This window comes from Lepus europaeus, chromosome 5 (assembly GCF_033115175.1).
Source record: "Lepus europaeus isolate LE1 chromosome 5, mLepTim1.pri, whole genome shotgun sequence".
Classification (NCBI taxonomy): Eukaryota; Metazoa; Chordata; class Mammalia; order Lagomorpha; family Leporidae; genus Lepus; species Lepus europaeus.
In genome coordinates, this window is record NC_084831.1 from 39,847,047 (window position 1) to 39,872,633 (window position 25,587).

The 25,587-nt window shown below is 36.7% G+C and overlaps 1 protein-coding gene across 3 annotated transcripts in view; it reads right to left on the reverse strand.

Annotated features, from left to right (window-relative positions):
• The window catches only part of SPATA6 (spermatogenesis associated 6), a 127,231-nt gene that overhangs the window by 18,349 nt on the left and 83,295 nt on the right, over positions 1-25,587 (reverse strand). For 2 of the 3 annotated variants that reach the window (XM_062191291.1, XM_062191293.1), the window contains one exon: positions 17,519-17,618. In XM_062191291.1, coding sequence (XP_062047275.1) covers positions 17,519-17,618 — 100 coding nt within the window. The remainder of the gene's footprint in view (positions 1-17,518; positions 17,619-25,587) is intronic. The other variant, XM_062191292.1, reaches the window with a different exon arrangement.

Consider the following 25,587-nt stretch of genomic DNA (forward strand, 5'->3'; position numbering starts at 1 on the left):
TTATCACTGCATCTCAAAGAACTAGAAAAACAAGGTCAATTCAGCCCAAAAATTGGCAGAAGAAATAATAAAACTCATAGCACAAATAATTGATATAGGTTTTTTTATATAGATTTATTTATTTTTTACTTGAGAGTCAGAGTTACACACAGAGAGAGAGAGAGAGAGAGGTCTTCCATCCGATGGTTCACTCCCCAGTTGGCCGCAATGGCTAGAACTGCGCCGATCCAAAGCCAGGAGCCAGGAGCTTCTTCTGGATCTCCCACGTGGGTACAGGGGCCCAAGGACTGGGCCATCTTCTATTGCCATCCCAGGCCATTGCAGAGAGCTGGATCAGAAGTAGAGCAGCTGGGACTAGAACCGGCGCCCATATGGGATTGCCAGTGCTTCAGGCTAGGGCATTAACCCACTGCACCACAGCACTGGCCCCAGATATAGATATTTTTAAAAACAATGAAATGAAGAGAGGTTCTTTTAAAAAATAAATAAAAATAATAATCAAGAAAATGAGAAAGGATTCAAATCCATGTATTCAGAAATGAAAATGGAGACATTATGACTGAGACCACAAAAATACAAAGGATTGTTAGAGATTATTATGAACAATTATATGCTATCAAATTCAGTAACCTAGAAGAAATGGACAAATTCATGAACACATATACCCTACCACGAATGAATCATTTGGAAATAGAATAACTTAACAAAGAGCAAGAAGAGAGATTGAATCAGTAGTAAAAAAAAAAAAAAAAAATTCTCATCAAAATAAAGCCCAGGACCAGTTAATCCAGTAACTTCACTCCACAATTCTACCAAACTGTTCAGGAATAATTTACACTAACCCTTCTTACACTATTAAAAAAAAATGAGGAAGGTTTTCCAAATTCATTATGAGACTAACTTTACCTTAATATCAAAACCAGACAAGGACACCAAGAGAAAAAAAAAGCACATACAGAATCAAGGACAAAAACCATGTGTCAGGGCCGGCGCTGTGGTACAGCGGGTTAATGCCCTGGTCTGCAGTGCTGGCATCCCATATGGGCACCGGTTCAAGACCCGGCTGCTCCATTTCCAATCCAGCTTTCTGCAATTGGCCTGGGAAAGCAGTGGAGGATGGCTCAAGTCTTTGGGACCCTGCACCCGCATAGGAGACCCGGAGGAAGCTCCTGGCTCCTGGCTTCGGATCAGCACAGCTCCGGCCATTGTGGCCAATTGGAGAGTGGACCACTGGATGGAAGACCTCTCTCTCTCTCTCTCTCTGCCTCTCCTCTCTGTGTAACTCTGACTTTCAAATGAATAAATAAAATATTAAAAAAACAAAAAATCTATAATATCTAGAAATATACATGAGGATACTTCAAAAAGTTAAAGGAAAACAATTTAAAAAAAAAAGCATGTGTCATCTAAATAGATGCAGAAAAATCACTTAATAAAATTCAACATCCTTCATCACAAAAACTCTGACCAAATTACATACAGAAGGAACACACCTCAATAATGAAAATAAAAAATAAATGGCATCCAAATAGTAAAGGAGCAGGTCAGTCATTGTGTCAGATGACATAATGCTATATACAGAAAACCTTACAGACTCTACCAAAAAGCTGTGAGAACTAACACATTCAGCAAAGTTTCAGAATACAAAATGTACAAAAAACAGTAGTGTTGTTATACACCAATAGTAAATCATCTGAAAAAGAAATGAAGAAAATAATCCCATTTCCAGTACCTGCAAAATAAAATAATACAAAATACCTAGGAATAAACAGCCAAAGATGTAAAAAAATCTCTACAATGAAAACTTTAAATCATTAATGAAAACTATTTGAAGAGAACACAAAGAAATGGAAACATTCCATGTTGATGGATGGGAGAATCAATAGTTAAAGTGTGTATACTATCTCCAAGTGATTTATAGATTGAATACGATCACTATCAAAACACTGATGACATTTTTCATAGAGCAAGAAAAAAACATGATTAACATTTGCATGGAACCATAAAGGCTCTGAAATAGCCAACTCAATCTGAGCAAAAATTACTAAAAAAAAAGGTGAATTACAGTATTGGTTATTTATTTATTTATTTATTTGACAGATAGAGTTACAGAATGAGAGAGAGAGACAGAGAGAAAGGTCTTCCTTCTGTTGGTTCACCCCCCAAATGACCGCTACGGCCGGTGCTGCGCCGATCTGAAGCCAGGAGCCAGGTGCTTCTTCCTGATCTCCCATGCGGGTGCAGGGGCCCAAGCACTTGGGCCATCCTCCACTGCCCTCCCGAGCCACAGCAGAGAGCTGGACTGGAAGAGGAACAACCAGGACTAGAACCTGGCACCCATATGGGATGCCAGCGCCACAGGCGGAGGATTAACTAGTGCACCACTGCGCCGGCCCCTACACTATTGGTTTTTAAAAAGTATTACCAGCTATAATAATTAAAATAGCATGGTGCTGTCATAAAAACAGATTGATACTTTGACTAAAAGAACAGAATAACGACCTCAGAAGTAAATCCACAATCTATAGTCACCTTATCTTTGAGAAAGTTGCACTGGAAAAAGGGTATCTTTTTGAGAAATGATACTGGGGAAACTGTAAATTGACATGCAGAAGAATATCACCAGATCTCTATCTCTCGGTATGCACAGAATGTACTCAAAATGGATATAGTTCTAAATATGATACCTACATAACTGAAACCATTATAAAAATATAGGAAAAACACTTCACAACATTGGAATGGATAATGATTTTCTAGATCAGATCCCCACAACCCAGAAAATAAAATTAAAAAAAAACCAGAATACTGGAATTCATTGAATTAAAGACCTTTTACAGAGCAAAAGAAAAATTGACAGAGAGAGAGAGAGAGAACCTACAGAATGGGAGAAGTATTTGCAAGCTATACATCTGATAAAGGGTTAATATTGGAGACTAAATAAGGAACTCAAACAACCCAATAGCAAATAAATGAAATAATCAAATTCAAACATAGGCAGCAGATCTAAATAGACATTTTTCAAAGGAGGACATACAAATGGCCAATAGGTGCAAGAAAAAATGCTCAACATCACTAATCATCAGAGAAATGCAAATCAAAAACACAATGAGAAATCACCTTAGGCTAGTAAGACTGGTATTATCAAAAAGACAGAAAGTGTTGCTTAGGAGGTGGAGAAAAATGAAAACTTGCCTGCTCTAGGTGGGAATGTAAATTAATACAGCTGTTGTGGAAAACAGCATGGAGGGTTCTAAAAAAAAAACTAAAAATAAAACTACCCTGTGATCCAGCAATCTCACTCCTGGGAAAACATTCAATGGAAATGAAATTCGTTGGAACTCCCATGTTGACTGCAGCACTACTCACAGTGGCCAACAAATGGAAATAACTAAAATATCCATTCACCAATGATGGGTAAAGAAAATGTGGGACATATCCGCAGTGGAGTACTACTCAGCCACAAAAGAGATGAAATCTTGTCATTTACACAACATGGATGGAATTGGAGGTAATTACATTAAGTGAAATAAGCCAAGCGCAGGGAGATAAATACCACATGAACTCACTCATGTGCAGATTCTCTAAACACAATATGGCCACCAGAAGCAAAGGAAGTGAAGCTGGGAGGAAGGACGTAGAAAGATTGACTGATGGGTACTAGATTATAGCTAGCTATGATTAAGAAGTTCTAGGGTTCTATTGCACAGTAGGGTGACTATATGTGTCAATATGCCATATATTTCTTTATTAAAAAAAAAAACCTAGAAGGTGGGGGAAGGTGGGACTAGGGAGAGAAAAAGAAGTTTAACTTCAATAACCTGAGCTTCCTTCTTAACAGACAAGAAGTAGAACATAAAGCTATTATCACAAGCTAATGTAATAGAAAAAGACTTGCCCACATGAATTATTTTTAGATGTCACAAATTGCTTTGAAAAAAATGAGTGAGATGGTCAAACTCTTCATGAAGAAATGGGGATGGATTTCTTTTGGACAGGCAGAGTGGATAGTGAGAGAGAGAGAGAGACAGAGAGAAAGGTCTTCCTTTTGCCATTGGTTCACCCTCCAATGGCCGCCGTGGCCTGCACGCTGCGGCCAGCACACTGCGCTGATCCGATGGCAGGAGCCAGGCGCTCATCCTGGTCTCTCATGGGGTGCAGGGCCCAAGTACTTGGGCCATCCTCCACTGCACTCCCTGGCCACAGCAGAGAGCTGGCCTGGAAGAGGGGCAACCGGGACAGAATCTGGTGCCCCGACCAGGACTAGAACCTGGTGTGCCGGCGCCGCTAGGCGGAGGATTAGCCTATTGAGCCGCGGCACCGGCCCTCAATTTGATTTTATGAGGCTATAGCAAAACCTGATGAGTACACTGGACTTATAGCCCAAGTACCATCATAAACTAACATGAAAAATATTAGCAAATTTAAAGCAGTGATATATATATATATATATACATATATATATATATATATTATATTTTTTTTTGACAGGCAGAGTTAGATAGTGAGTGAGAGATATAGAGAAAGGTCTTCCTTTCTCCGTTGGTTCACCCTCCAAGTGGCTGCTATGGCCGGTGTGCCACAGCCGGCGTGCTGCACCAATCCAAAGCCAGGAGCCAGGTGCTTCCTCCTGGTCTCCCATGTGGTTGCAGGGCCCAAGGACTTGGGCCATCCTCCACTGCACTCCCGGGCCACAGCAGAGAGCTGGACTGGAAGAGGAGCAACCGGGACTAGAACCCAGCACCCCAACCGGGACTAGAACCTGGGGTGCTGGCGCCGTAGGTGGAGGATTAGCCTAGTAAGCCATGGTGCCAGCCAATATTTATATATTTTTAAATGAACTTTTTAAAAAAATTATTTATTTGAAAGTCAGAGTTACAAAGAGGCAGACAGAGAGAGAGAGAGGTCTTCCATCCACTGGTTCACTCCCAAAATGGCCACAATGGATGGAGCTGAACTGATCTGAAGAAGCCAGGAGCCAGGAGCTTCTTCCAGGTCTCCCACACTGGTGCAGAGGCCCAAGGACTTGGGCCATTTTCTACTGCTTTCCCAGGCCATAGCAGAGAGCTGGATCGGAAGTGGAGCAGCTGGGATTCCAACCTGTGCCTATATAGGATGATGGTGCTGCAGGCAGAGGCCTAGCCCACTATGCCAAAGTGATATATATTTTTAAGGAAATCATACCTAGGAGGTTTTTTCTAAGGATTCAAACATGGCTGAACACTCATAAATCAGGTGAATATTCACCACATTTAAATTTGGAGAAAAAACTCCCTTTTGAAGTATACGAGGATATTCCAAAAAGGTTATAGAAAAATGGAATTAAAAGGTAAGTTTTTTGGGGCTGGCGTTGTGGTGTAGCAGGTAAAGCTGCAGCCCGCAGTGCCGGCATCCCATATGGGCACCAGTCCAAGTAAAAATGAATGAAAAAACTCACAGTAACTTAAAATGATGTAAAAGAGGAAATATTTTGACTTTAAGAGAAATGATGACATGAAGTGAAACTGAGAGATAACAAGAAATGTATATCATATAAAAATAAGATCCAACATACACATAATAGGAGCTACTTAAATAAATCAAAGTCAGGGGATAGGACCTATACTAAAAACTATAATTCAAGAAAAATTGACCAAAAAATCCCTTTAAAATATATAACGAAAGGTACACAGTACACCTGGAAACAGTCAGTCCAAAAGAATCAACACCATGATGAATTCTAGCACAATTATTGAACACACACAAACATACTTCAATGAGACCAAGTAATTTACAAAGGAAATTGGAGTTTAGGTGAATTTTGACAGCAATGCAATGTTAAATTGGAAATGGCATAGAAAATTAATTAATTTTTAAAAAAATATTATGTAGGATCTCTGTCTTTAATGTGCTGTACACTCTTATTTAATGCTATAACTAGTACTCCAACAGTATTTTTTTTTTCACTTTGTGTTGCTATATGGGGGCAAACTGTTGAAATCGTTACCTAATATATACTAAACTGATCTTTTGTATATAAAGAGAATTGAAAATGAATCATGATGTGATTGGAGGGGGAGAGGGAGCGGGAGGGGGGAGGGTTGTGGGTGGGAGGGAAGTTTGGGAGGGGGAAGCCATTGTAACCCATAAGCTGTACTTTGGAAATTTATATTCATTAAATAAAAGTTTAATTAAAAAAATAAAGAAAATGGGTATTAGTGTTTGGCACATCTCTTGGGATGCTCACATCATGTATCTGAGTGCCTGGGTTCAAGTGCAGGCTCCACTTCTAATTTCAGCCTCTGACTAATGTGTGCTCTGGGAGCCAGCAGAAGAGAGCTCAAATATCCGTTTCCTGCCACTCAATGTGGGAGACCCAGACTGAGTAACAAGCTCCTAGCTTCAGCCTAGCCCCACGTCTGCTGCTGCAGGCATCTGGGGACTGAACCAGTGGAAGGAAGATATCTTTCTCTGTTTCTCTATCTCTGCCTTCCAAATAAAATGAAAATGAATAAAAATTTGAAAAAGAAAATGTTTTGTTCCAATAATATTTTGTTGGAAAAGCCAATGTGGACTTGAATTATATTCTAACCCAATCTTCACTGCTGCCCTTGAGAATTAGGAATCTTGGTGTGAAAAAAGAAAGATTTATGTAAGATGTATGAAGATAAGGAAGTAATTCATGGTCCTAATTTTGAACTTGAATACATAAGGCATTGTATGTTTAAAAACACATCTCTTTCAGGTCTGATCATTGAAAATGTGAAGAAAAAAACAATGACCAACCTTGTAGCACAGGGCATCATTAGTTTACATATTTTGGTATGAAAAATATAACCTCAGGAGTTTCTTAGAGAAATGGATGATCTCACCTTTAGGTAAGGAAATGTGCAAGAGGAACCTGAAACTCTTAAACCTGTTAGGGCCATATTAAAGACTCAGGAGCCAATATGAAGGCTTCCCATTGATTAACACTGAGCTCACGTGAACACCAACAAGGAAAATAGCAAAAATACATGTCAAATATGTTTAAATTCATGAGTTCATAATGATTTAAAAAGAGGAAAACTAATGCCACTTTTGGAGCATATTATAGAAAAAAATATTGCAAAAACTGGAAAGTTAAATTAAAGGAATTCCTCCTCCCCAAATATGGACGGTGCCATTAAGTAACAAAATAGATGAAGCAAAGTTTGTCCTTTTAGAAGTATCTCAGCAAAGAAATAAAGTGCAAATAAGAAACTCAAATCATTTTATAAACTTTTAAAATGTATTTGGCATTGGAATTGGTACAGGACAGAAAAAAGAGTGAGAATGAATGAGAATCAGACATTATATACCTGCTAATGAAAGACACAGAGTAAATTCTGGAATAAAAATTGGTCTTCATTAAGACTCTATAGAGATTCAAACCTCTTTGAATCACAGATTCCATTACCAAATTAAAGGAAATACTGCGAACAATGAACATGTTTACACCACAGAAATGATACCAGCAAATGCTTATGGTCTACTTGGTCAGATGATCCAGCTTCTCCATAAATAAAACACAGGAGAAAAACAGAGTAATGAAATGAGAGAAATGGAAAAGCCATAGACTGAAAGAGACTTAAGAAGATATACATTTAAGGCAACAACAAAAAATTAGAAATGCTACTTGGGGAATAAAACCATGGCAACTCATGACTAGAGCCTAGGGAGATTACTGACGCCATGAACAGGAGTGTCAAATTGTTAAGTCAGCAACAGGAGTCACTGTGTACTTACATCCCATGTGGGATCTGTCCTTAATGTGTTGTCTAATGTGCAGTGATGCTATAACTAGTACTGAAACAGTATTTTTACACTTTGTGTTTCTGTGTGGGTACAAACTGATGAGATCTTTACTAATTATATACTGAATCGATCTTCTGTATATAAAGAGAATTGGAAATGGAAAAAAAAAAAACAACCCTGGTGTTAAATTGGAAATGGCATAGAAAATTAATTAATTTTTTAAAAAAATATTATGTAGGATCTCTTTCTTTAATGTTATTTAATGCTATAACTAGTACTCCAACAGTATTTTTTTCACTTTGTATTGCTATGTGGGGGCAAACTGTTGAAATCGTTACCTAATATATACTAAACTGATCTTCTGTATATAAAGAGAATTGAAAATGAATCATGATGTGAATGGAAGGGGAGAGGGAGCAGGAAAGGGGAGGGTTGCGGGTGGGAGGGAAGTTATGGGAGGGGGGAAGCCATTGTAACCCATAAGCTGTACTTTAGAAATTTATATTCATTAAATAAAAGTTTAATAAATGAAAAAAAAAGGAAGTAATCTGGGGCCCCTGCTGTGGCTCAGCAGGTAAAGCCACCACCTGCAATGCCAGCATCCCATATGGGCGCCTGTTCAAGTCCTGGCTGCTCCAGTTCCGATCCAGCACTGCTATGGCCTGGAAAAGCAGTAGAAGATAACCCAAGTCCTTGGGCCCCTGCACCTGCGTGGGAGACCTGGAAGAAGTTCCTGGCTCCTGGCTTTGGATCAACACATCTCAGGCTGTTGTGGCCATTTGGGGGGTGAAACCAGCAGATGGAAGATCTCTCTCTCTCTCTCTCTGTGCCTCTGCCTCTCTGTAACTTAAATATAGAAATATGCATAATAGATTTATTGCTGCCTTTCAAATAAATAAATCTTAAAAAAAAGAAATAATTTCCATACTGATCAAGATACTGAATTACTCTTATAAGAGAAGGTGAGTTGGGATTTTAAGAGCTAACTGAGGGCTCCAGGACAATAGATTAGATTCCACGTTCTGATGAGATTACAAAAATGCTTCCTTTAGGAAAGATCATCCAGAAATAAATCTATTATGCATATTTTTAAGTTTTAGCTAAATTCATCAATTTTAAAAGCTTATAATTTTTAAACCATGTGTTGAAGGAAGTAAGAATACCAACAGCCTATTTCTCTACCAAAACAACAAAGATCAGAGAAAGTAACACCCAAATTAAACACCACAGGATGGGGGACTCTTCTAAAACTTAAGGCATTCGGATATGGCTGAAGAGCCCATAAGAGTATTTTAGGCATGGAAAGCCAAGACACTCTGGGAAAAAAAAAAAAAAAGGAAGACCTAAATGAAAGATCTCTGTGAGTGAGATCCCAGTGGAAAGAATGGGCCATCAAAGAAGGAGGTACCTTTCTCCGAAGGGAGGAGAGAACTTCCACTTTGACTATGACCCTGTCTGATTAAGATCAGAGTCCGCGAACTCAACAGGCTTCCATAGCCTTGGCAACTCATGACTAGAGCCTAGGGAGATTACTGACGCCATAAACAAGAGTGTCAAATTGTTAAGTCAACAGCAGGAGTCACTGTGTACTTACTCCTCATGTGGGATCTGTCCTTAATGTGTTGTCCAATGTGAAGTAATGCTATAACTAGTACTGAAACAGTATTTTACACTTTGTGTTTCTGTGTGGGTGCAAACTGATGAAATCTTTACTTAATATATACTAAATCGATCTTCTGTATATAAAGATAATTGAAAATGAATCTTGATGTGAATGGAATGGGAGAGTGAGTGGGAGATGGGAGGGGTGCGAATGGGAGGGAAATTATGGGGGGGGAGCCATTGCAATCTGTAAACTGTACTTTGGAAATTTATATTTACTAAATAAAAAAAAAGTACAATAAAGGAACTTTTATACAAAAATAAAAAAACAAAAACAAAAACAAATTTAGGTAAATTCAGCTCTAGGAAGTTCCCAAGTTAAAGGAAATACCAAACATTCCTGAGATGAAAGAAGTAACTAATCATAGAGAAAGCTTGGAGATGCAGGAACCAATGAGAAACTACAAAATGGTAAGGTACAGTTACGTTGAAATGAGTATTGCCTGCACAAAATACGGTGCTTGAAACGTACCAACAATAAAAACACAGGAATAACAACAGCATATCAATTCAGAATAAAATTATTCATTTATACTAAATTTTACTAAGAATACTGTTAATTTTTAAAATAAGTAATTTTTAAAATAAGGTTAACCAGAAAAATAAAAAGTTATAATAATTGGTAAAAAAGTAAATAATAATGTTTAACAATCATTTAAGTTCTTATTTTGGCTATGCTATTACAGAAAAATGTTAGCCATCTCTTTTATAAGGTCTAAAGATTAAATTGTGCATCCTACAGATTCCTTCATAATAGAATTAGTTTCCTACCTTGAAGAGAATAGAGAAATGAAAGAACAAGTTGGGCTTAGAATAGAGAAATGAGGGAGCAAGTCCTAGATCGCTTGCTGACAATAGCAATATCGCATGAATACTTAGCAAACAGTTTCAACCATTAGATAACAACTTAAGAAAACATTTACCAGAAGGTCCAATGCCTTCTATAAATTTTAAGAATCATGTATTTGAAAACACCTCTTAAATATCTAACATGGTGTAGTTTGTTTAACCAGTAAACTTAAGCACAACCATATAAAATGTTTTTAGTTTCTTTCTACCAACAAGTTTAAAACATATGATACACAGATTCAGGTCCCACAAATTAAAATGTATCTTTGATTGATTTTAGCAGCTTAAATTTATGGACAATCTTATCTATAAGCCATTTAAAATAAAACTCTTAATAAAATTTCCCCATGTGGACATAGAATATGTCCAAAGGCAGATAGACTAGAAGAAAATAAGAATAGAAATTTATGTAACTTTGACTAGAGCCTAGGGAGATTACTGACGCCATGAACAGGAGTGTCAAATTGTTAAGTCAGCAACAGGAGTCACTGTGTACTTACATCCCATGTGGGATCTGTCCCTAATGTGTTGTCTAATGTGCAGTGATGCTATAACTAGTACTGAAACAGTATTTTTACACTTTGTGTTTCTGTGTGGGTACAAACTGATGAGATCTTTACTAATTATATACTGAATCGATCTTCTGTATATAAAGAGAATTGGAAATGGAAAAAAAAAAAACCCCTGGTGTTAAATTGGAAATGGCATAGAAAATTAATTAATTTTTTTTTAAAAAAAGTATTATGTAGGATCTCTGTCTTTAATGTACTGTACACTGTTATTTAATGCTATAACTAGTACTCCAACAGTATTTTTTTCACTTTGTATTGCTATGTGGGGGCAAACTGTTGAAATCGTTACCTAATATATACTAAACTGATCTTCTGTATATAAAGAGAATTGAAAATGAATCATGATGTGATTGGAAGGGGAGAGGGAGCGGGAAAGGGGAGGGTTGTGGGTGGGAGGGAAATTTTGGAAGGGGGAAACCATTGTAACCCATAAGCTGTACTTTGGAAATTTATATTCATTAAATAAAAATTTAATTAAAAAAATAAATTTATGTAACTTATATTTGGATGTTATATTCAAACTATTTCAGTAGGGGCATTAAATATGGCAGACTAAATACTATAACTGAAAGACATTAATTGCCACATTGTATAGAAAAGTCAATACATGCTATTAAAATTCCTTTTAAATGTAAACAGAAAGGTTAAGAGTATAGTGATAAAGATGGATATCCCTTGCAAAACATTAAATAAAGCTATTTTAGCAATGGTACTATAGAATGAAAGACCAAAAGAAAATAATTTTTACAAGAAATAAAGACATCTAATAATAATATAATTCACATTTATAAGCATGTAATCCCTTTATCAGCATGCCTGGAGTCAAGACTCAGTTCATTTCTTATTTCACCTCCTGCTACTATGCACCCTGCAAGGCAGCAAGTGATGGATCAAGTGGTTGGGTTCCTGCTATCCACATAGGAGAGCTGGACTGAGTTCCTGGCTGCCAACTTCAGCCCCTAACTTGAGGCTGTTGTGGTATTTGGGGAAAAGAACCAACAGTTGGGTGCTGTCTATTTCTCTTTCTCTCTATCTCTGCAATTAAAATACAGGACCGGCATCCCATATGGGCATGGGTTTGGCTGCTCTACTTCTTATTCAGCTCCCTGCTAATGGCCTGGGAAAGCAACAGAAAATGGACAAGTGCTTGGGCCCCTGCACACACATGAGAAACCTGGAAGAAGCTCCTGGCTCCTGACTTTGGCCTGGCAGAGCCCTGGCCATTGTGGCCGTTTGGGAAGTAAACAAGCAGATGGAAGGTCTCTCTCTCTGTCTCTCCTCTCTCTTTAACTCTGCCTTTCAAATAAATAAATACATCTTTAAATAAGTAAATAAATAAACTCTGTGTAAAATCTCCATTTTGCTGCCACCACAAGCAATTTTTAAAGAACATCTAATATTTATTGGTTACTTTTACTTGGCTGTGCACTTGTACACCTGCACACATTGATTTTTTTGTTTCATATTCATTTACTGATTTATTAAATTATAATTGGGTTAAGTAAATTCCTTATAGGCAGGAAATTTGATTTCATGAAAATATTCCCCATGCTTTACACAGTGTCAGGTACAGAGCATATAGATATTGAGAAAAAATTCTCAATAAATACTTTATGAATAAATATAGAGACAAAAGGATGGCTAGTTTCAAGAGTTTGTACTCAGGTTGCTTTTAGTGTAAACATTTCAACACTGGTATTGTGTTTTTCTTAAATCTTTGGCTAGAATTCAGTAGAGAAAACATCTGAGCCTGGGGTTTTAATTTTTGAAAGCCTTTAAACTACAAATTCAATTTCTTTAATAGACATTCAACTGTTAAGATTATTTCTTCTTAAGTTATTCCTTGTTATATTTTTTGATAAGCTAGTCTATTTCGAGTAGTTTCAATATCAATATAAACCCAACAGAAGACAGAATTAGCAAACTAAAGGATAGTTGAAAAAAATGTCCAGGGGCCAGCACTGTGGCGCAGCAGGTTAACACCCCGTCCTGAAGCACCAGCATCCCATATGGGTGCTGGTTCTAGTCCTGGCTGCTCTTCTTCTGATCCAGCTCTCTGCTATGGCCTGGGATAGCAGTACAAGATGGTCCAAGTCCTTGGGCCTCTGCACCCATGTGGGAGACCTGGAAGAAGCTCCTGGCTCCTGGCTTTGGATCAGTGCAGCTCCGGCCGTTGCGGACATCTGAACCAGTGGATGGAAGATCTCTCTCTCTGTCTATACCTCTCTGTAACTCTTTCAAATAAATAAAATAAATCTTTTTTAAAAAAACTAAACTGGAGGGAAAAATAATGATATACATGTATATATGTACAAGACACAAGAGACACAGTCTACCCTTAGATAAGTGTAATTTGGAGTTTCAGAAGAAAAGCAAAGAGACATTGGAGAAAAAGCAATGTTTAAGGAAATAATGACTAAGGGTTTTCCAAAACAGACAAGGCATATAAGTTCTGCAAACTTAGTGGAGAAGTAATTCAAGAAAACTACATCTAGGTGTATCATATTCAAACTACTAAACACAAAGCCTCAGAGCAAATTTTAAACACAGCAAAGGTGGGAAAACCCATAAACTTCAAAGGAGTAAGAGGTGACTTTCAAAGGAGACAAAGAAGGTCAGAGGACAAAATGATGGCTTTTTTAAATGTCAAAGAAATTAACTACCAACCTCAAATTCTGTATCTAGTGAAGCCATCCTACATAAAGAAGAGTAAAACCAAGGTGTTTTAAACTCCTATCCAGGCGACTGACACAAAATGAAGTATTAAATAGAATTCTTCAGATAGGAGAAAAATGATTCTAGAATACAGATGGAAACAGAGAAATACAGGAAAGAATGAATAATAACAGGGTAACTATGTGATATAAGTGAATATATGTCACTATAGGAACAAAAATAATTAGTGTGCTTTATATGTATAGAATTAGTATATGATAATAGACTTGGAAGAAACGAATTAGCTTTAAATGTGTTAAAGATAATTGAAAATGAAAAAAAAAAAAACCTTGGTTTTTTAAATTGGAAATTACATAGAAAAATAATCAATCTTTTTTTTTTAAAAAAATTATTTTGCAGAATCTCGGTCATTAATGTGATGTACACTGTTATTTAATGCTATAACTAGTACTCCAACAGTATTTTTTTCACTTTGTGTTGCTATGGGAGGGCAAACTGTTGAAATCTATATATATATACTAAACTGATTTTCTATATATAAAGAGAATTGAAAATGAATCTTGATGGGAATGGAAGGGGAGAGCGAGTGGGAAAGGGGAGGGTTGCGGGGGGGGGGGAAGGTGTGTGTGGGGGGAGCCTTTGTAATCCATAAGCTGTACTTTGGAAATTTATATTCACTAAATAAAAAAAAATAAAATTAAAAAAAATGTGTTAAATGTTTTCATGTCTCAATGTTATTTCAGAAGTCATCAGATAAATAATTTGTCAGGGCTGGCGTTATTGCATGTGGATAAAGCAGCCGCCTGTGACACTGTCATCCCATAAGGGCACTGGTTGAGTCCTAACTGCTCCACTTCTGATCCAGCTCCATGCTAATGGCCTTGGAAAAGCAGAAGATGGCCCAAGTGTCTGGGCCGCTGCCATCCATGTGGGAGACCCGATGAAGCTTCTGGTGCCTGACTTCAGCCTGGCCTTGCCCTAGCCATGTGGCCATCTGGGAAGTGACCCAGTGAATGAAAAGATCTCTCTCTCTCTCTCTCCTTTCTCTGTAACTCTGACTTCCAAATAAATAAATATTTAAAATATAAATAATTTGTCATATATGCATGGTGAAATCAATAGGGCAAACAATAAGAGAATGGTAAAAAATGAATTGCAAGTAATAAAAAGAAAATGAACTACCATAAATTTAATTTAAACAAAACCCACAACAACCTCCATTAAAGTACTAGATTTTCATTCTTGAAAAAAAAATCTCCTGTTCTACTTACAAGATACAGACTTTAAGTATATGATAAAAGCAGAGACTGTAAAAATGTACAACATGCATACACTAGCCAAAAAATGCTTTTATACCTATTCAAATATTAGACAAAACATAGTATAAATAAGGAGTACTGCCAGAGATACAGAGAAACATTTCACAATAAAGGGTCCATAATACACTCTGAAATATATATCCAACCAATGATATAGCTTCATTATATATAGAATTAACAGAAATTGGAAGAAAAATATGGAGATATATAATCATGAAACTTGTTATTTTCTTGATTCTTGACACCTAGTTATCACTATACAGAGAAATAAATTCCAAATGGGTCATATATTTAAGTATTAATGTAAATAGAAAGTCTTTAGAAGAAAGCACAGAACACCAGAAAGTCTTGAAAGTAAACAAAAACTATAAAAATGCTAATCAAACAAGAAAAATATGTAAATTGTATTAATTAGTGTTGAAAATTAATTTTACTTAAAAGACACAATTAAGAAAGCAAAAGGGCAAGCCACATTGGGAAAACTAAAAAAGATGTATCTGAGTAAGAACTCACATCAAGAATCTATGTAACTCTTTTAATTTATTTTTTATTAATATAAACAGAACAGATTTCAAGTAGTTCATAAATACAACTCTAAGAATATAATACTTCCCTTCCTCCCCCCTCTTTCATTCCTTTTTATTTGCGATAACACATTTTTAATTTACTTTATAATTACAGGTTCAATATTCCACTAAATAAAGAGTTCAGCAACTAAAAAGTACAAAGATAAATTCTCAGCAATATATATTGCTGACAAAGGCTATAAACGGTAATCAAATTCCAAGATGTCAATTTCACTCATATATATTGGGTTTTTCTTATACTTTGTATATTAGCTACCAACACAAGGGAAATGAAATCAGCATATGAAAGTGTTAACTGTACCCCCATGTTTACTGCAGTTCAATTCACAATAGCTAAGATATGGAATCAACCCAGATGTCTATCAGCTAGAGACTGGATAAAGAAAATATGGTAAATAAACATGATGGAATAGTACTTAGCCATTAAAAAGAATAAAATCCTGTCTTTTGCAATAAAATGATGCAACTGGATATCATTATGCTTAGAGAAAAAAAGTCAGACCCAAAAAGACAAATATCACATGTTTTCTCTGATTTGTGGTTCATGGAACTCTTAACCAAAAATGTAATGTAGACAATCCAGTTAATAATAAAAAAAAAAAAAAACAGGCAAAGTGCTTGAATAGCCATTCACAAAACAGGTTATCCAAGTTACCAAGATACTTAAAACTTGCAATACTGAATCACTGGGAAGAGTGACTTGTCATCAGGAACCAGAAAATTAAAACAACTATGTGACTAACTACTTTTTATCATCAAAATGTCAAAGTGAAATGTAAGTGGGCACACATGCGTGTGTGTATGCATACACTCACGCACAATCAATCAAGCAGTGAGGATATGCAAAAGGAAGAATTCTCCAGCGCTGGTAGTGGGAGAGTCAGTTATTAAAACCACATGAAATGTTCTTTGGCAGTATCTACTACAGTCGAATGTACATATACCCTTTGTATAATTTCACTGGGAAGCCGATACCCAAATATTAAGGACATGTGCTAACTGCTCATGGCACTTCCATACACAAGAAAGAAGAAACAGCCCAAATGTCCATCAACAGAGGAATTAATAAATACATGGTAATACTTTCATATAGCCAAATGCTGTACAGCAGCAAGAGTGAAGTATGGCCTAAAAAGAAATAAAGTTACAACAAAACGGGAGTAGACACCTTAGAATGTCATTTATAGAAAGTTCAAACAAGCATTAGTACTAATCTTGCTTTTAGAAAATAATGTTGTGCTTCACATTAGATATCAACCACTCTTTAAGTGGCAAACTTTCTAGGGCTTCTACAGAGCTTTGTGTCTTGTCTGGTGGACAGTTTACATGAGTCTGTTGTTTTTATTAAGATTCATCAAGCTATTATTATGACTTGTATATTTTCTATATGTATATTATACTTTGAAAACAAGTCAATTTTAAAAACAGTAGGCAAAAAGAAGCTTAAAACTGTCAAAACTGATCCCAAGGTCACATAATCCAGTTAGATACCCAGGATTAAGTTTAATGCCCAACATGATGCTGATGATAAATGTTTTTTTTTTTTCAGGCTAATGATTGATACAAGAAATCAAATACAAAAAAGAATATACTGTCATTATTTCTTTCCAATTTTCATGCATATTTATTTGTCTTAGCTCAGAAAACATTCTCATATTGATATTCTCTAATATCAAATCTGACCAACCCAACCTATTCTTTTCCTCAATTGAATATTTAATTAATGTACAAATCAGCTTCAAAATATATACTTCTCATTCCCCCTTCCTCAAGTTACCATTTAGGATAAAATCTATTTGCAGTGAATGGAATTGCTTTATGCCAGGTCACAAACAAGACTCCCTATTTTCAAGGTTTTGAAATAAGTATCATGAAGTCACTATTTACTGTATCTTTAAAAGATAATTATCACTCAGAATGTTTATAGCTCAGATGACCTATGTCAAATATTTGGCATGACTCAGGTCACACAGGAAGTCTGATATGGTGCTTTTTTTATCTCTTTCCGGTGACTATAAATATTGCAAGTTTTAAGCATCTTTGGTGATTTTCTTGCCCTATTATAAAAAGTCTCCAAGATAAAATTTTAGAAACTAACATATAAATCTCTTTGATGAGCCTGATGTGATTTCAAGACATTTTTTACCCGGTCATGGATCTCATCGCAGTTTGAAGGTGAACACCAATCAGAATGAAATCTGTAAGCATAAAAAACAAAGGCAATTTGTAGACAAAGGGAGATAAAAACAAACCTTTCCAAATTCTGAAATACCAGACAAAAAATCATGCTTTTATTATTCCTACGGTGTAACAATGTAAGATTACAATGGCGTATTTTCTTCCTTTGACCAAGGATGAGGGTCAGACATAAAATCAGGCATTGATTCTCAGTTACCCGAAGGTCACCACAGCAAGTACAATGGTATTGATCATAAAGCTTGGCCTGCATGTAAGAGAACATGCATATGCATCTGACTACTTGAATGCTCTAAACACATAACTTTTTAGAACTTTACCTCTAAGCAGATTTTCATATTAAGACAATAATTCTATGTATAACACCTTTAAAATTAATTGTTAATTCTTGAGTAATTTAATCAGGCTCTTTTTAAGCTATAGAATAAATTTCTTTCAAATGAAACAAAACACAGATAACAGAAGAAAGTACTACATAGAATCTAATCATGTTCTTATTCTTTCAAAAACAGGGAACCAAGAAATTAAATTGTCCCTTTTCAACACAGATGATATCATTTCTCTAAGTCTCTGCTATGAGATAAACGTATTTTAAAATAATAGGTAGGAAAAATATGACTTAGTTCGAGTCTCAGAGTTAGAATTAAAGATGTCATAAAAGAAATAAAGCATCCATTCCTTTTTCTCATCTTTCTGAAATTCAAAACTGACATCGGTATAATTAAACTACTTTGTTTTACAAATGTAATGAAGAAAATTTCCAAATCTAATTATAATGCATTTACATGAAGTGAAGTGTTGTTAATTCCTCCTTAAAGAACTAGGTAAAATGTTAATATGTTGCCTATACATTTGCCTTTCTTTCTCCTAGTTTGTTCTTTAAAAATTACATTGGCATATTATTAAACAGAGTTTGAGTATTAGTCAAGATAAATGGTTTACATAATATACTTTACAGAATACAAAAATAATGAATAATCAGCTACATATAAATTTTAATTAAACTACTTTGTTTTACAAATGTAATGAAGAAAATTTCTAAATCTAATTATAATGCATTTATATGAAGTGAAGTGTTGTTAATTCCTCCTTAAAGAACTAGGTAAAATGTTAATATGTTGCCTATACATTTGCCTTTCTTTCTCCTAGTTTGTTCTTTAAAAATTACATTGGCATATTATTAAACAGAGTTTGAGTATTAGTCAAGATAAATGGTTTACATAATATACTTTACAGAATACAAAAATAATGAATAATCAGCTACATATAAATTTTAATTTCCTACATACATGTAGCACAACTTAGAAATCTGAGCTCCATCTATGTACCTACAGGTGGATCTCTTCAAAGACACTGTTAGAGGGGCCAGTCCTGTGGCATAGTGGGTAAAGCCACCACAGTGCCGGTGTCCCATATGGGGTGCCAGTTCGAGTCCCGGCTGCTCTACTTCCCATCCAGTTTCCTGCTAATGCACCTGGGAAAGCACTGGAAGATGGCCCAATTGGTTAGGCCCCTGCACGCATGTGGGAGACCTGGAAGAAACTCCTGGCTCCTGGTTTTAGCACAGCCCAGCCCTGGCCATTGTGGACATTTGGGTAGTGAACTAGTGGACAGAAGATTGATCTCTATCTCTCTGCCTCTGCCTCTCTGTAACTCTGACTTTCAAATAAATAAGTAAATCTTAAAAAAAAAAAAAAAAACCAAAAGACACTGTTAGAGGATACATTAGTCTGTGCTATGTTATAAGGAATGCTTGCCTACAAATTTTTAACTAAAGTTACAAAAATCTAAATTTTAAGCTCATGTTAATTAATTTGCTAGTATGTCTCTGTCTAATTTTAGCAATAATTTTAAGGTCTAATACATGTTTTATTTAAATCATATTAATATTTATATTTTAGGAAGGAAATTGCTTCTGAAATATAGCACATTTATAATCAAAATTGAAACCACATTATGGTGTGGTAACTTCATTGGAGTTATTTTTTTTTAAGATTTATTTTATTTATTTGAAAGGCAGAGATATATAAAGTGGGAGAGACAGAGAGAATCTTCCAACCCCTAGTTCACTCCCCAAATTGCTGGGGCTGGGTCTGGCTGAAGCCTAGGAGCCAGGAACTTCACCTGGGTCTCTCAAGTGGGTAGCAGGAGTCCAACCACTCAGGTCATCTTCCACTGATTTTCTAGGTGCATTAGCAGGGACTGGATTAGAGTGGAGTGGAGCAGCCAGGACTTGAACTGGTTTTCTGATATGGGATGTTGGCATTGTAGGTGGTAGCTTAACCTTCTGCACCAGAGTGTTGGCCTCTGGAGGAATTTTCTTTTTAAAAGAGCTCAAAGCAAAGAGCATCTTCACTGTAAATAAAGGACTTCATTGGCTTAAAGTAGGTGACAAAGTCTTCAAAATACATTTATTCATAGACACAATTAAGGACTAAGCATTTTAGTGCAATCTTAAAGGAAATTTATTTAATTTCAATGAATATTTACACAGATAAACACCAACAGCTGTATATTCTGTAATACCTTTCTACAAAACTTTCAGGTTTTCCTGGGACATAAAACCTACAACAGTATAAATTATTATTATTATTATTATTATTATTATTATTATTTTGACAGGCAGAGTGCATAGTGAGAGAGAGAGACAGAGAGAAAGGTCTTTCTTTTTGCCGTTGGTTCACCCTCCAATGGCCGCTGCGGCCGGCGCATCTCGCTGATCCGAAGCCAGGAGCCAGGTGCTTCTCCTGGTCTCCCATGCAGGTGCAGGGCCCAAGGACTTGGGCCATCCTCCACTGCCTTCCTGGGCCATAGCAGAGAGCTGGCCTGGAAGAGGGGCAACCAGGATAGAATCTGGCGCCCTGACTGGGACTAGAACCCGGTGTGCTGGCGCCGCAAGGTGGAGGATTAGCCTGTTAAGCCACAGCGCCGGCCACAAGAGTATAAATTATTTATTGATTCCAATAGATTGGAATCCAATAGCAAGTATATTGCTCACTGACCTAGAAATAGCCAGATTATGGGTGGGCATTGTGTCACAGTGGTTAAGGTGCTTCTACTCCACTTCCAGCCCAGCTGGGAAGCAGCAGATGATGGTTCAAATACTTGAGTTCCTGCCACCCATGTGGGAAACCTGGATGGAGTTCCTAGCTTCTAGCTTTGGCGTGGCCCAGCCCTGGCCATTGCAGTCATCTGAGGAGTGAACCAACAAATGAAAAAACCCTCTGTCTGTCTGTTTTTATTAGTGTGTATGGATATGTGTCACTCCAAGTTTCAAATATTCTTTTTTTAAAAAGCGAAATGAGACAATTTTAAAGATGTAGTACTGCCTGCTGAAAAGAATGTTTTTGCCCCTAGTATATCTTAAAAACATTTTGTTTTCCTTTGTAAACTAAATGTAGATATTTTTCAGAAAAATACACTCAAAATAGAGGTGTCCCACCTTAGTACAAGTAAAAGGGTTTATGTATCTTGCTTGCTCTAAATAGTACATAAATAACCCTTTGCTTAGATGAATTCAAAACTAAATTATAACTATGTTATTTTATTTCAAAAGTTTATAACTTTCCTAATATTCCTTGTTCTTGGATTGGAAGAATCAGTATCATTAAAATGTCTATACTACCTAAAGAAATCTACAGATTCAATGCAATCTCTATCAAAATACCAATGGTATTCTTTACAGAACTACAAAAAGCAACACTAAAATTCATATGGAATCACAAAAGACCCAAAATAGGCAAAGCAATCCTGAGCCAGAAAAATCAAGCTGGAGGCATCACAATACCTGATATCAAAGCATACTACAAAGCAATAGGAATTAAAACAGCATGGTACTAGCATAAAAACCAATATGTAGATGAATGAAACAGAATGGAGAACCCAGAAACTAATCCACATACATAAAGCCAACTAGTTTTTGACAAAATTGCCCAGCCCATATAGTGGAGTAAGTATAGTCTCTTCTGGGGCCGGTATTGTGGCAAAGTGGGGATAGCTGCCACCTATGATGTTGGCATCCCATACAAGCATCAATTTGGTTCTCAGCTGCTCCACTTATAATCCAACTCCATGCCAATGGCCTGGGAAAGCAGTAGAGGATGGCCCAAGTGCTTGCGCCCCTGCACCCATGTGGGAGACCCAGAAGAAACTCCTGTCTCCTGGCTTCAGACTAGCACAGTCCAGATTGTTGTGGCCATCTGGGGAGTGACCAGAGAATGGAAGGCATTTCTCTCTCTCTTTCACAAAAAATCAATAATTTTTTTAGAGAAAGAAAAGGATAGTTATGCTTTAACAAATGGTGCTGGCAAAACTGGATATGTGTGTGTGTGTGTGTGTATTCTATATATATATGTAATGAAATTAGATCCATACCTTTCATCATATACAACAATCAACTCAGAATGGATCAAAGACCTAAATTTAAGGTCTGAGACTATGAAGTTGCTGTAAGAAAACGTAGGGGAAACACTCCAAGATGTTGGTGTAGGGGATGACTTCTTGGGAAAGACCCTCAAAGCACAGGCAACAAAAGCAAAACTAAACAAATGGGACTATATCAAACTCAGAAGCTTTTGCAGATCAAAGGAAATGATCAATAGAGTAAAGAGAAATCCAATAGAATTGGAAAAAAATATTTGTAAAACAGCTATTCAACAAAGAATTAATATTCCAGATATATTAGTAACTTAAAAAAAAAAACTTAACAACAACAACAAAAAAAACCAATCCAGTTGAGAAATGGGCAAAGTACTTCAACAGACAGTACTCATATAGAAGAAACACAAATGGCCAAGAAATGTATGAAAAAAACGCTCAGCATCACTAGTCGTGAGGAAAATGCAAATCAAAACCACAATGAGGTATCACTTCACCCCTGTCAGAACAGCTAAAATCCAAACTGCAGAGAGTAACAGGTGCTGGTGAGGACGTGGACAAAGGGGAACACTCAAACACTGTTAGCGGAGTGTAACTTAGTGCAGTCACTGTGGAAAACAGTGTAGAAATTTCTTTAAAAAAAAAAGAAAGAAAGATTTGCCATATAATCCATCACTCTCACTACTGGGAATATACCCCAAAGACTTAAACACAATAAAGAGAGAGAGATACCTGCACCACCATGTTATAGCAGCATTGTTCATAATAGGCAAAATTTGGAACCAATCAAAGTATCCATCATCAGCTGAATGGATAAAGAAAATGTGGCATATATACACAATGGAATATTATTCAGCTTTAAGAAATGAAATTCTACCACTTGCAGCAAAATGGACCTAACAGAAGAACCTAATGTTGAGCGAAATAAGCCAAACCCAGAAAGATAAATATCATATATTCTCCTTTCTATGTGAGAGCTAAAATTTAAAAAAGAGGGGGTCGATAAAGAAATGTCTCTGTGTATCAGTATTGCTGCAAACATAGTTTTGTACAACTTTGTCTCATAATTTTGTCAAACTAGTGGTTAAGAATGTAATACTACTATAGCTTTAATGATCTGTGATTACCTTAAAATTTACTATAGATGGGTAAAATGGTCATTTTTTTTCATTCAGTTATTATTTACAGCCATTGCCTATATTCCTACTAAACTAGTGTCTTTTTTGCTTTTTATTTGTTAAACTTCTTATTTGGTGAAGTATCAAACATATCTACTGTAATATTGAAAGTATATTATCTCAAAAACAAAAAAAAAGGGTGGGAGAAGGAAGGAGGGTGGGAGGGAGAGGAAGGGAGAGAAGGAGGGAGGAAGGGAATATCATTGTGTTCTTAGGACTGTACCTACAAAGCACACTGATCTGTCAAAAACTGATTGAAATTAAAATTTTAGAAAATAAAAGTAAATAATCCGGTCTGTAGAGGGTGTTCTCCAATAAACCCTTTCCCTTAAAAAAAAAAAGTAAACAATTCCTTTAATTTACAGGTAAAATAGTCTATGCTTAATATCAAAAACACTCATTTTTAAATATCAGAAAATTTATCCAATCTACTTTCAAGCATGAAAATAAGTGTAAATGTCACATATCTACTCTAAGCCAATCCCTGTACTGACATAGGAAAATAAAGGGACAGCTGACTTTAGTTGTCCTGCATGAACATTTTTTGAATATAAACTCAATTAACAATTTATGCATATACAAAGGACAAGAGAAAAAGCAGGAGCGACCCTGCTAATGTGCCTGGGAAAGCAGCGAACATGGCCCAAGTTCTTGGTTCCTTGCACCCATGTGGGAGACCGGAAGAAGCTCCTGGCTCCTGGCTTTGGATTGGCTTTGCAGCCAGTTGGGGAGTGAATCAGCAGATGGAAGACCTCTCTCTCTCTCTCTCTCTCTCTCTCTCTCTCTGTAACTTTTTCAAATAAATAAAATCAATAATTTTTTTTAGAAATAAATAAACAAAAAGCAAGAGCCAGGTGTTTGTATGGATAAGCAACACAGGACTGAAACTGATAGTAAACTACAATGGAAGATTTACAGTCTGAAAGTTCTCCAAAACAACTGAAAAGGTAGAAAAATAAAACAATTATTTAGTTTTAGGACCACAAAGAGGTATAGGTTAAAAAACTTCTTGAAAACCTACAAATGTGGCAAATGATCTAGTCAATAAAATCAGAGTTTAATTCCAAAAGTAAGAGGAACACAGAGGGCTGGTGCTGTGGCCTAGCAGGTAAAGCCGCTGTCTGCGGTGCAGCATCCCATATGGGCAACGGTTCGAGTCCCAGCTGCTTCAGTTTTGATCCAGCTCTTTGCTATGGCCTGGGAAAGCAATAGAAGATGGCCCAAGTCCTTGGGCCCCTGCACCCGCATGGGAGACCCAGAAGTAGTTCCTGGCTTCACACTGGCCCAGCTCTGGCCATTGTGGTCATTTGGGGGTGAACCAGTGAATGGAAGACCTCTTTCTCTCTCTCTGCCTCTCTGTAACTTTTAACTCTGCCTTTCAAATAAATAAATAAATCTTAAAAAAAGAGAGAGAGAGAGAGAGAACACACAGCACCAACTGTAGACTGAACATCGGAGCAGATGGATAAATCAAGGAAAATCCACTGATGTTGAAATGTATGTTACCAGACATTAGCAAATAAAACCTCTTTTCAAGAATTACCATGAACTTTTATTTTTTAAATGTTCAGTTGTTTATTTTTATCTGAAAGGCAAAGTGAGCAAGAGAGAGTGAGTGAGAGAGAAAGAGAGAGAGAGGATATCTTCCAACTGCTGGTTCACTCTCCAAATTCCCACAACTGCCAGGGCAGGGCCAAGTCAAAGCCAGGAGCCTGGAACTCCATCCAGATCTCCCATGTAGGTAGTAGGTATCCTGGTAACTGACCTATCATCTACTGTCTCCAGGATGAACATTAGAAACTGGACTGGAAGCAGAATGTGGGACTAGAACCAAGCACTCTGACATGGACACAGGCGTTCCAAGTGGTGGCTTAACCCATTGCACCAAAAACACCCATCTCATTTCATCTCTTGAATTTTTACAGCATATGTATGTGTCCGTTGCATGTGCTTATGCCAATGACTCAATGACCTCCTTAGACATGATTCTCCTGGACTAGAAACAATGGTAATCAAAATTCTATATCTCAGGACTGGAGTCCCCAACATACCCCTATATATTCACTTTGAATGCTAATAAAGCTAGTGATGAAACAGAAAAATCTATTGAGAAGAGGGATTTTTTAAAAAATTTTTCATTTATTTATTTCAGAGGTAGAGTTACAGAGAGAGGGAGAGACAGAAAGAGAGGTCTCCCATCCGCTGGTTCACTATAAATGGTTGTAACGGTCGGAGCTGGGTTGATCCAAAGCCAGGATCCAGGAGCTTCTTCCAGGTCTCCCACATAGGTGCAGTGGCCCAACAAGTTGGGCCAGAAAGGGCACAGCCGAGAGCTGGATTGGAAGAGGAGCAGCTGGGCCCATAAGAGATGCCGGAGCCACAGGTGGAGGATTTACCTACTGTGCCATAGCGCTAG